We start from the raw sequence: 13,145 nt of genomic DNA, 5'->3' as shown, positions 1-13,145 counted from the left end.
AGTATCCCAAGGCTGTGTTCCCATGGTTTAAAAGAATAAACTGCTTTTTGCTGTCCATTCTGTACTGTATTTAGTTGTAATACGTGTTCAGATTTCTATTATAATTATAAATAACTTACTAAATCTTTTGTTCTTGTTTAATTTTTTTCTTCCCACCTCCCCTCTTGCTTTCTGTAATACATTATGGTATAACTCATTATTTCTAGGACCTGTGGTACTTCTCTCCCCTCCATTTTTCCCCTCTTCTTTTTCTTTATCCTATTTTATCCCCAAATCCTACTTTATGAACTGTTTTGCCACCCCTCCCTGTCCATCAGCACCATCTTCATTGCCTTATCTACAGGACTTCGAAAGCCTAATTGTTACCCAACAGTAATTTTGGAGAGCCAAGCGAAGGTGAGAGTCCCAGCTGTTCAGAGACATGGTGCTGCCAAGAAGTCAAAACCCATGTATTTTGAGAGTACTTTTACTTTTGACGGGCTGCTGTCTTTCCTCAGCAGCTCCACCAGTTGTAGCTAGTGCCCAATAAATTAATGAAGGTGAAAGGCTATTCTTGAACACAGAAATTGAACTTCAGGAGTTTCTGAACTTTCACCTTTTTACCTTTTCTACCTGTTCATTTTTTTAATACACTCATATTCTTTTGATTGACCTTCTCTTTCCCTTAATGCAAGTGAAAGAGGACTTTTCTTTTTTGTTTGTTTTTTTAGACTAGATACATCTTTCTAGAAAAATAAGCATATTATTCTACTCTTCCACCTTATCCTAGTGTTCCCATTTATTTCTGTTATTGTTAGTACTAGGTGTTCTTTGTACTTGGCTGTCATCCTGAGTTTCCTCCTCAGATTAAAGATACCAGACTACAGAGAGAAACTCCATAGTGAGATACCAAAATGGAACATAGGAACAGTTTATTTCTACCAGTGGAAATTTGTGAGAATTTCTGAAAAATTTTCTCTTGTAGAAATCTTTCCAGGCAAGGGGGCAAATAGGTGTTCGGCCTGCAGGCAACCCCTTCTCCTCTGCTTTCCTCACCTTCACAAGACTGGGACCCAGTTGGGAGAGTGGGTTAAGGGGACAAGGAGTGGCTGCTCCTCTCCCTGGTGCCTAGAAGCCAAATGGACATAGAAGCTTGGCAACTTCATGCCCTTTTATTCCCTGGACCGAGGACCATTGTCGAGGGAGAAGGGCTTTTGCACTGCTGCTCCAGTCCAGTGTTCCCAATCTGTTCTCCCAGTCATGTAGTCCCCAATCTGGAGCATTTCTGTGTTGCTTTGCTTCTCTCCTGGATCAGACTAGGAGAGGAACAGACAAGCATTCACTCTTGTGAGAGAGTTTCTTGCAAGGAAGATCTCTCAGCTAGACATCTGAAAGATCTTTCTCTTGGAAGGAGGAGAGCCTATTGAGTTCTGGCTTAGCCCCTACCAGGCTTCAGGCTCCTGGCCTTCTCCGCCCTTCCCCAGGCACTGAGGCCTCTGATGCCAGGATCTGTCCTTCCCCAAGTGCTGGGGCCAACACACTGGCTGGCTATAACTTAGTCCTCTAAGCCTTTGTAGTTTGTAGATGGGGATAAGTAGGGACAAATGAGAGTCTGAATCTACATGCACTGGGGGAAATGGAGTTACACTTTGAATTTCTTCAGAAGGGTAGTTTGGTTGTAATCCCTGGTGACTGAAGTATTTAATAATGTGTATGTATATAAACCAAGGTACAACAGCAGCTGGTAATCATTCTACAACACTTAACCTGGATTTTCAGCTAGAATGTGCAAGTGGAGAGTTAGTGGTCCCATGAATTAAATTGCAAAGTAGCATTAGCTTTAGATTCCCAGCACAAGTGTGTTTGCAGGGACATGGGTTGGCATTTTATTCAGATTTACTGTGGTATAAGGCAGTAGATTGATAGAATATGGTACAAGATGCTTCATGGGCCTTTTTTTTTTTAAAGTGATTGAGTCTGAATGGATGGAAGAAATTGTTCAACTTCTGTCTAGGAGCTAAAGATTTTTAGATGGTTGTCTTCTTGAACAAAGAATTTAACAGGGCACCTTCCAAAGGTTTGACCTGATTCACCTAGAGGATTTGGGATAAAATGTTGACCTGTTAACCTTTTAATTTTTTACTTTTAATTCTGATACAAGCACAATATGAGCATAGGACTGGAAGGGATCTGCCATGCCGTTGGGTATTTATACATGTGCTCTGTGAGGTGGGGGGAGGAAGGGGCTTTAATTAGACAGGCTCTAAGAGCCACTCTAATTCAAGGACCCGGAGTGTCACATGTATCAGCGTCCCTGTGCTGCAAAACGGCAGGAGTGTTTTAATTAAAACTCATTCAAGCTTCAGTTAAAGCGTCCCCACCACCACTTTTCAGCATGGGGATGCTGATACACGGGATATTGGAATCTTATGGAGCACAGTGGTGGTTGCTACACTCAAGCTAACTTGATTAATTGAGTCTGCTCCTATGCGCTATAATTACAGCATGTCAGAACAGCCTTGATGCCCATGTATAGGTACCCATTACTGAGTCTAGTCCCTCTGCATTCACAGGCAGCTGTTTGCCCTGAAGTGTTCACAAGACTGTCTACTCTAACCCTCTGACACTGAAGTCACAAAGGGCCCTATTAAAAATCTCTATTTCATGCCAGAGGGGAGAAAAAGAAATGTGGGAAGACAAGGGCACTCCCAACGTGTGACCACTGCAGTGGCAGGAAATGTAGTAGGTTAAAGTATGTGCAGGTGATCTTAGGAAGACAGTTAACTGCACTGCAGAGGAAGGCAAAAAACTCTAAAGTCCTTGCCAATTTGACCTCAAGAGAAATTCCTTCTTGATCCCTGGAGTCTGGCAGTCGGATCACTCCTGAGTGCCTGAGCAAGACCTATTCTCCAGGCACTTTTAAGAGGTTTCTAAATACCAGTAAGAGTACCAGTGCATGCCAGCCAAATGTTTAGCTTTGTCCAATGTCCAGTGCTTCACGGGAAGGCAGAGGGAAAAGAAAGTTCCTCTTAAGCCATGGAATGCAGTGCTCTGTAAAGCTCACTTTGGGTACTAGAAATACTATAGCTGCCTTGGCATAGCATTCCACCTGGCCTTACTGACTGTGTTTCTCAATTTAAGGGATCTCTGCATTGTGCTGTGTAAACATCCCTTAATAGTTGTAAAAATACAAACAGCAGAAGGCTAATGAGAGAAATGGAATACTTAGGAATGATTCTTACATTTTTGGAATAAGGTTATATTAAGAAGCTTAGATATAAGATCAATAATATGACACACACATTTACTATTAGTGCTGGTTCTATAGGAACTTCTTATGATGAGGCATGCTTTTTCCTGTAAGACCAGCTTGCATGATGGCATGTGTAAATCAGAGTAGAGGGGGCTATGTTGCCAGAGGAATCAGATCAGCTTGTGTTGGGCTTCCTGTGCTCTTGCTCCATAAAGTAAACAGAAGTTCACCACTACATAGCAGCACAGATTGCTACCACCTTCCCTGTGGCCACTATTTGTGGCACAACTGGGGATATGATGCATGATCTTTGTGCTGCCATAAAAAAATTTATAGGGGCACAAAGGCAATGAAAAGCAACATGTTTCCACCCTCTGTCAAGATTATTATTTAAGCAATTTAATGGTTAACTTGCATTTAATCACTGTCTTACTTTTTTACATTGATGTTAGAAAATTGTGAATGAAATGTTTTTATTAAGTGATTTACTTTTTTGTAAGCTGTATTTGCGTAGAAATTGGAATTCATTAAATTGCTCAAATAACAATTTAAAATGTGTGTTTGTTAGTTAAATAATTCTGTCACAGAAATGCTGGATATACAGCATATGAAAGAAAAGTGAGCTTATCAAGCATGATCTGTATTTTAAAACTGACTTATTAAACACAGTAAATCTTATCTGCAATTAATAAATTAACCTGAATAGAGCTTTTCAAGATTTTAAAACTAGCAGATCTCATCCTTCCACCCTGTTTTTATTCATAATTTGGAAGAAGATAACAGCATTTCCTGTTCTTTCAACTCCTAATTAACTTCTTGATCATCAAATAGTAGGGTTGGAAAGAACTCTGAAGGTCACCTAGTTTAACCCTCCTCTTCAAGGCAGGATTGTCCCTAACTAAATCAAGTGTCTGTCCAACCTACTTTTGAAAACTTCTAGAAATGGAGATTCTACAACCTGTATGGGCAGCCTGTTCCAATGCTTAACTGTCCCTGTAGCTAAAAAAAATTCTAATATCCAAGCACAAGAAATGTAGGTTGAAATTTTAGATCATTGTTCCTTATCCTGTCCCACATGGCCACAAAGGACAGTCCAGCTGCTTTACAACTGCCCTTCAGTTATTTGAAACGCATCCTATCCTGGGTCTTCTCTTCTCCAGACTAAACTATTCTAGTTCTTTCAGATTTTCCTTGTAAGTCATGCTTTGCAGGCTGCTAATCATTTTTGTCACTCTCTGCTGGACTCCCACCTCTTTCTTGAAGTTAGGGGCCCAGAACCGGAAGCAATACTCCAGGTGGGGCCTCACCAATGTCAAATAGAGGAAGAAAATCACTTTCTTGGAAGTGATGCTCCTATTAATACAGCCTGGTCTACTATTGGCCTTTTTTGTAACAAGTATTTAATGTTGGCTCATACTCAGTTTATTGTCCACTGTAAGCTCTCTGGTCCTTTTCTGTAGTATGGAGGCCTAGCTTGTCATTCCCCAGTCTGTATTTGTGAATGCAGTTACTTTCTCAAGTGCAGGATTTTACTCTTGTCATTACCGAATTGCATTTGATTGATTTCAGACCATAATGACCTGGATAAACTAGAGAAATGGATCCTAGCCCTATTCTCCAGAGTTTCTACACCTCCACCCAACTTGAATCATCTGAAAATCTGCTAAGTGTATATTTAGTCCCATCCTCCAAATTCTTGGCATGTACTTCAATATATTAAATAATACCAGACTCAGGACAGATTCCCTAGGAGACCTCACTCAATACCTCGTTGCAACTAGAAACTACGCCAGATTTTGCCTGTCCCTGGTCTATCCTGTTCTTCCACTAGTCTAGGCTGTTTTTCTTACCCTTATTTACCAGGGTAAAGGACTTACTTGAGAAGTGACAAAGTAGAAATGAAACACTGAAAATGTTACCACTCTTGAGTCTTATGTAAATCTTCCATATCTGTGGGACATAAAATGCCAGAGGAAGCATTTTGGATATGGAATAGAATTTTAGAAGATAGTATGACCCAAGTATTTCTTGGCAGATATTCATTAGCAATTTGTAACACACTTAACATTTCTACTACCCTTGACTCCTCTTTTTTGGAAACATGCTAGACTTGACAAAAATGTGAAAGGAAGAGTATAAGTATATTATCCATCATTGTGCACCCTTTCTTTTTGTATTTTCAAATATGTTATACACTGATGCATCTGTTTTGACTAAAGTAAATCATATACTTTATAGATGTCATATTTAATGTGTCTGATTATTTGTGAAAACTTTTATAACAATTCAAATTACTGATATCTTCAACCAATATTACCACTCTCCAGGCTAAATGTAAGAACAGAATTAGCAGAGCTATCTAAATGAAAGTGAAGTAGTTGAGAAGCACTGTAACTACTTGGGCCCTGAGCCTCATAGGGCTTTAGGCAATAAACTCCTATCAAATCCATTGATTTAGATATACTGTAAAATGCTGTTAGTAGTCTTACTGATAATAGCATGAACATAGATTTTGCTTTAATAGGCCTAATTTTTTAAAAGTATTTTAATATAACTTTTCTGGAAATGTTGCAGTCCATTTCACCACTATTTTCTTTTTCTTAGACTTTCAAATTCCTCCTGCCCCTTGCCTTTTTCTGTAAAAGATTGGAGAAAGCTTTTTCCAGCCTACAACCTAATAGGTTATGTTTAAAGCAGATCCCTGAAAATCTCAATTGGGATGTAACTAATTTTGTAGCTTAATGATTTATTTGGACTCTTAACTATAGTTTTGTGAGGACAGTGGGAATAGTTATTTGTATTTCTTCTCTGTGTGTACAGAGTTTTATTGGGACCCATTCTGTTCCCATGGGGAGTTGGAAACTTTGTGGAGATTTCTTACATGTGCATACTAAGGAATTTCTAGTTTTTATTGAAGAAAATTCATTTAATTCTTAAAGAAAATCTTAATGGTGTTTCTTAACTCCTTTTTCCAACGATGTGAAGTTTCAAGTGGTAGACCTAGAGACTTGAAGACCTTTCTGGCTTTTAATCCAAACATGCTTTGTGTTTTTGTGCTTCTTCCCATCTATTTACTTAATCTTACTGAGGATAGTGAAGGATAGTTACTGGATGTGAATTACTATAGAAATGTTTTAAATAATTTTCTATCTCCAGAGAGTTTCAGCATAATGCTCTTTTCATATGGTCTTGCCTTTCCTGGACATTAATAATATGTATATAGTGTTTGTATTTGACAGGTATACATGGTTGCTCAAATTTAATTTAATTTCCAATACTAGGAAACAATGCCTGTTATAAAATCTTTAATATCAGATAGATATGTAACTTGTTTCATTTCTCTGAAGAGTCCAGTTCCTCTGAGTTGGTAGCAAACTTGCTCCTCTCTTTTTCCAATTAAAAGAACTCGTCGTAAATGCAGCAGTTGAAGCAGCATTTAATTTTATAGTTTATTGGCAGAAAACTTGATGTATTTTCCCATGACCCTCTGAAACAAAAGCTGACTGTTTCAAAAGGAATTCATTTGTATACTAAAAATACAGAGTGAAACAATTTCTTTTTTTTTTTTGCAGATTCTGCAAATTGACACCAGAGCTAGTTCTTTCTTTTTGTGCCCTTTAAATTCCACTACATGATAATACAGCAACAAAAAGTTACATTAGAGAAGCTGATGTGTTAAGTGAGGCTTCTGTAGAAAGCTTTTGTTTCCCCCTACCCATATGAAATGAATGTGAATGGGATGTAAAAGTAGTTTCACTATAGATTCATATGGTGCCACATTTAATGTTACTTGTCTCATAGCTGTTTCTTTTTAAAAAACTGACATAAGCCATATGACAAGCCAGTTCTGTGTATGAATTCAGTTTATGTAACTGATTGCTATTTTGAAATATACCTCTTTTCTTCATCATGTTAATAAAAAAAGAAATCACTGTACAAAGTACACTGAGATTTATCAGGTTTTTCACATTAAATAACCAAATCAATTGTTGTTCCATCAAAGTAACACCTTTGGATGTGCAAATGCAGATTTCTGACATAAATTGGAAGACTGAGAAAGGAATATTGTTCTTAAAAGAGTTCAAGTAATGGATACATGTCACCTAATTTTCTCTTGGGAAATTGGGTTCTTGACCTTCCGTTAGTCTTAGATAGTGGTACTTAAGCATGTTATGTTCTTCTGATACCTTCTTCCACCTATTCTGCAGTTGAAGCGTTGTAGACCCATGGCTAGGGCCTGGGAAGGCTTATTATAGTGGCTACCTGTACTCACCATGTCACAGCACCATCAAAGGATATATGTGGCTTTTCAGGAGGAAACGCATTGCCATCTGCCGTCTTTACCACATCCTGGTGGTGCTGCCACTACTTGGTCTGCAGCTGCTTATTCGTCAGAGTTACCCCTGCTAATTTCACAGGTAACCTTCCCTGAAGGTCATTCCACTATCTGCCACCTGTGGACATGGTGGGTAGCAGTATAGTTCTGCCCCACAGAGGCTGCAGTGAAGCATGATCCCCAGTTGTCTTGGTCTCTTTGCCATTGGATCAAGAACCCATTCTGTCAGTCATGTAGAAACTGATGTGCAGCAGCTTCTCCATGGTAAAAGAAGTTGCACATGGGTGTCTTCCATAAAAACAACTTTTCCTGCACATTCCTCAAGCCTTTTGGTGACCAGCTGTTGGCAATGGGAGCAGGATTGTGAAGTCTGGAAACTCCTAGTCATCAACTGGCATGAAAGCAGCAGTTACAAGAAGGTCATCTAGCACTAAGATGAGACAGGAGTGTGATTCAGCAGCTATAACTAACTGAGCAGCCTTCTTCAGGATCCTCTCTGCTCACCCCACATAGGGATCCTTTTCTAACCCCCTCCCTAAATATAGCCTGCCTAATACAGTATTCTGTATTTCCTTCTGACTGCATAACCATGTCCTGTGGGATCACTTTTACTACAATCAAAAATACCAGCAAAGGTGCACCATAGTTTTTGGGATTTGGAACATCAAGATCCTCATGGACAGCCATAATAATGAACTTCCAAGGCACCACACTGGAATTGTGGCCTGAAAACTTAGGCAACACACCATCAATGAGTGAGGCCTGGCAAGTGGGAGGTGGGCAGCTCAAAGAACACGGAGGCAGCTATACCTTCTTCTGGAAAAGTAAGCAGGAAGGAGAATGCTGACTTTGTGGAGTTGGTTTTGCCATTAAGAATGAACTCATAAACCAATTCAGTGAGTTCCCTATCAGAATGCATGAGTGCCTTATGAGTCTCCATCTTAAACTGGAGGGGAGCCAACTCCAATGGCATCCTCCTCTTGACCAAATGTGCGGAACAAGGACTCAACGTCACCAACACACCTGTGTGCCATGCTGCTAATTTGCAGTGTGGTGGGTTTTATAGAAACCAGAAGATACTGGTGTGAAAAAAACCTGCTAAAAAAAGCGGCACAGTGTTCGTGGCAGCAGTGTGGACCACCAGAAACTGGTGCCTGGCCAGCCAGAGCCACATTTTGGCTGCTGGCTAGGCTCTGAGCAGCTGCTTTGGCACTGATGCTGCTGCCCCAGGAGGCCTGTGCTGGGGTTGATGTGTGGTTTGCAGTGCCTTAATTAGCTTTACAATGCCACAAACCACGTGTGCACACTCGTGGGGATGTGCCCCTAAAGCAGGGGCAGGCAGTTATTTTGGCGGGAGGGCCCCTTTCTGAGTGTTGGCAATCTGGAGGTCCTCATGGGTAGCTCCATCCTTTAACAGGTGCCCTGCCCCCTGGTTGCCATCTTTGACCTGGAAGTCCCGCCCCCTAACCTCTGTGCATTGCCACCAGAAGTCCCTCCCCTTGCCTCCAGAAATACCCCTTTCAGCAAGGGGTTTTGCCATCTTGGAACCAGAAAAATACCAAATTATATTCTAAAAAAGAAACATCTAAAACATACATTGATTTGATTTCAAAAAATATTTTTGTCTTGGTTTACATGTGTTTCTGTAGTGTACACAGAGGAGATTGTATATAATAGCTTAAAATGAAGTCTTACTTTTCTATATTATGGGGGTGGTGAGTATAGGTTTGTCACGGTCTGTGGCTGTGTGGATATGTTGGGTGGGTGTGTCTGTGGAGGTGGATATGTGTGGGGGTGTGAGTGTGGTGTGAGGGAGCATGTGGGGGGGTGGATATGTGGGGTGTGGGTGGGTATGGGGCTTGTGGGGAGTGTGAGGGTGGCTGGGATGTGTGAGGGGGTATGGGTACGGGGTCTGTATGTATGGCAGAGAGTCCCTCCCTAGCGGTGCAGCCCCTTGCTCCCAGGTCCAGTGATGCAGCTGGAAGCCACATGGTCCTGGAGTAGTGCAAGGGCAGAAAGACAGGGAAATGGCTGGGAGTGGGGCAGGGCTGGACTCCTGCCACCGGCTCCTCCTGGGTCCTACTGCCCCTGGTTCCTGTCACCTTTGAAAAATATTTTCTAAATATTTTAGGGCTCCTGTGGGCTGGATAGAACGGTCTGGCAGGCCATATTCGGCCTGCCCACCCCTGCCCTAAAGGTTGCTGGAAATGCTAGCTGCTAGAACTGGTGGATTTGGATCATTTTGTATAATGTGGGTGCCTGAATTCTACCCAAGATATATTTAGGTCTGTAGCTTACTGATTCGACTCTAAATGCCAAAAGTAAAATCATCAGCCACTGAATTCCCCAGTGGCTGTATTCCAACCCAGCTTCTGCAACTGCACATGGTTGAGATGCAGTGAAAATACTGTCTGTGCTACACTGGAGAGGCTATTGAAAGGGCTTTTATAGTAGGTCTCTTCAAAACAGTGGGTGGCAAAGATTGATAGAGTTGAGTATATGGCCAGTATATCTGCTCTCTCAGTTTCTGTATTAGAGAATCTACCTCTGCCCACGTCTCCTCCATGGAGCAAGTAAGTTCTATTCCGGAAAACCAAAATAGCCACTCAAAGTAACAAGCCTTTTTTTATCTCTCTTTTTTTTAACTCAGGGGAAATAGAGATTGGTTTACATAAATGAAATTCCAACTTCTCCAACTTCTCTAGGCAACTATTATAATTTTGAAATATTTGGCAGTCCAGTGCCCTAGACTGAGTACAGGGAGAGAATATATATTAAAACCATTAACAGGTTTCTTACTATCTGCCTCTTTTTTTTTTTTTCCTTTGGTCAACAAACAGGCTTCAGTTCCTTTCTTTCTTTTTTTTTTTTTTTAATATTGCTAAAAGTAGCAGGCGGCTGCCAGCCAGTGTATTTAATATTTAAAATACAGCTTACCCAGAACTGTAAATTTAAAAAAATCCAAGAACAATGACACTTCCAATCTAAGCTAACATAGTGTCTTTTGCCATGACAGTTTTTGTTTTTGGGCTGTGTAGTTTCACATTTTCTGTGTAGTGTTCACCTACACCAGGTCTCAGACATTAAACTACACAAGTAATCCATTTGTGATAAAACACTCAATATTTTGTTAGCAACTAATTTACATAGTTTCTTTATGCAGCCCTTTCAACAGTCACTGGGATTATGATATTTGAATAAAAGCTAAGCATTGTATCCAGAATATGAAGATTAGCATTAACATGGAAATTTTAAAAATAATATTAAACACTTAAATTATTTTTACAAGCAGTGAAACAGTGACTTTAAGGTTATATGACCCAGAAAGACTGTAGGTAAATAAGCTGAAACAGTCATTTTTCTTTTTTTTATTTAACGAATGGGAAAATTACATTCTTTTTAATTAAACAGGTTTCATGGATGATAATACAATGGATTATTTCTTTCACATTTTAGACTTTGTCCAGTAACTTCTGAAGTGTCACATAATTAAAAACAAATTACTGTTAACAAATATTGTCTCCCTGTCTAAAAGTTTGCTTGCATTTGAACTGTTTTCCTATTCGGTACTGTACTTGTATCTTTTGGTTGTATTTCCCACTGAAGAAGTTTTCGAATTGGAGGTGTCCTTTTTCTCATTGAATTCCATCTTCCCTCCCATTCTGTTATTGTACCTCTATTCTGTTAGTGACTGAGAGGTTGATAAATCTAGTATATCACAACCTGCAATATATAATGAATGTTCATAGTTTTCTTCCTTTGCTTTTCCAAATCAAATGTAGCACTTACAGCTTGTCACTTTTTTGTGGGTTGTAAGGTATTTGGTATGTCATATTAAGCCTTAGCTTCTCAAGAATAGGTATTTTTACGAAGTTTGAATTAAAATACTTCAGAAGTCTCCTCATTTTTATGACTAGAGAGAGCTGGAAAAAAGTAATACAAGGATACCCTAAACATCAAAATGCCAGATAACAGGGATGAAAAAATAAAAATATCTTTCTATTGTATGACTTAAGCCAGTCATGTCTTTTGGGGGGTTCAGTTCATGACAGTTGTGTTTGGCAAAACTGTACTCAGCTACTACTTTTGCATGAAGTTCTTGTTAGGAAAATTTTGTGTGTGAGCATGTGAAAATGTCACTGATGAACAGGTGAGGCGTTTTGAACCTATATAAGGCTGCTCCATACTAACTTCTTATCCCACAGCAAGCACAAAAAGATACTGTACTTTGAAGTAGTTATTTGCTGTCTCTTTTTGTGCTTGTTCCCACCTTGTGCTTATTGTAGGATACTAAGCAGTGAGTATGGAAAAGCAAAACACCTCATCTTCCAGTAACACGTTCATGTGTCTGTATCTGGTATTATAGCAAATGTATTTGCCTTGTAAGATTGAGTGATGCTGGATGGGCTTTTTATAGGTTGAGAAAATAACATGTTTTTCCTTCCTCCTTGACTTTAAAGGTCTTAAAATGGAATCCCTGGATAAAACAATCAATAGTTATCTGAATATTTGGCTTGGACCAAGAGGTAAGAAGTTCATCCTTTTAAATTACATGCATTGTGTACATATTGGAGCACAGGGAAGGAAGGCCAGTTCCTAAACACCAGTTTGAGCAAAACTGTGTTGTACCAACCAAGGTGTTCTTGACTCCACTGAGTGCTTTGGCTTATGGCTGAAGAGTGAGGAAGAAATACCCTTGGTACTTTATTTGAGCTAATAAAAAGATGCTATTTTTATAAGCGAGTATGCATCTGTTTATCAGTCTTGGGTAAAGGTTTTATTTTAAAAAATCTGTTCTTAAAATTTGCATTTTGAACTTCAATAATTGTTGTCTTATATATGTATAATTAGCTTCTTAAGTGTCTTCATTTTGGGAGTGTCTAGCTTTTGATAATATGTCATTTTTTTTGTCAGCTTGTCCAAATTACATTTGGCCTCATATTCTTCTTTTGTGTAAACCATTTTGCACCTGTAATACATTTGTTGAATTTTTTTATTATTTTCTGTTTGAACGGCAGTGACAAGAGGGACAGTAGTATTCCAGCTGACGAAACATTGTTTGATTACTAACATTTGAACATGTTAGTTTTGAAGAAGCTGATATTAACCTAATTTTTTTTCTCTAAACCAGAGGTTCCCAAATTTGTGTACCCCCTTCCAGATTTACCAGCTGTCCCATACTCCCAACCAGCTTACAGTTTATATTTTAACTCCTTAAATGCCAATTAGTATTATAATGAAAATTAAATTTGCCGTTATACAATTTCTCCTGTGTACCCCCCAGAGATGTCTTGCATACTGGGGTGTGCATGCCACAGTCTGGGAACCTTTGCGGCAGCAATGGGGGGGAGCAGGGTTGGGACGCCACAGCGGGGGGGCCACAACATGGCAGGGGGGAGGAACGGGCCCAATATGGGTTGGGGGAATAGCGGGTGCACTACGGCAGTGGGGGGAGGGGAAAATGGGTCTGGGCCCCACACAGGGTGGGGGAAGGAGGACTGAGCCGGAGCCAGGGGAGAAGCCAGCCCACCACGGCAGGGGGAGTACTGGTCCTGGGCTGACCCAGTGACAGTGGGG

The 13,145-nt window shown here is 40.0% G+C and overlaps 1 protein-coding gene across 1 annotated transcript in view; it reads left to right on the top strand.

Annotated features, from left to right (window-relative positions):
* Window positions 1-11,999: 11,999 nt before the first annotated feature.
* ELOVL5 (ELOVL fatty acid elongase 5) overlaps window positions 12,000-13,145 on the top strand; it is a 22,730-nt gene continuing 21,584 nt past the window's right edge. Inside the window, exon 1 of the mRNA XM_019537531.1 lies at window positions 12,000-12,094. Within this exon, the coding sequence (XP_019393076.1) occupies window positions 12,037-12,094 (58 nt within the window). The 5' untranslated portion in view covers window positions 12,000-12,036. The remainder of the gene's footprint in view (window positions 12,095-13,145) is intronic.

The sequence above is a fragment of the Crocodylus porosus genome, unplaced genomic scaffold (assembly GCF_001723895.1).
Source record: "Crocodylus porosus isolate Cpor-Errol unplaced genomic scaffold, CroPor_comp1, whole genome shotgun sequence".
In the NCBI taxonomy this organism is placed as follows: Eukaryota; Metazoa; Chordata; order Crocodylia; family Crocodylidae; genus Crocodylus; species Crocodylus porosus.
This window is presented reverse-complemented; position numbering and strand designations above follow the sequence as displayed.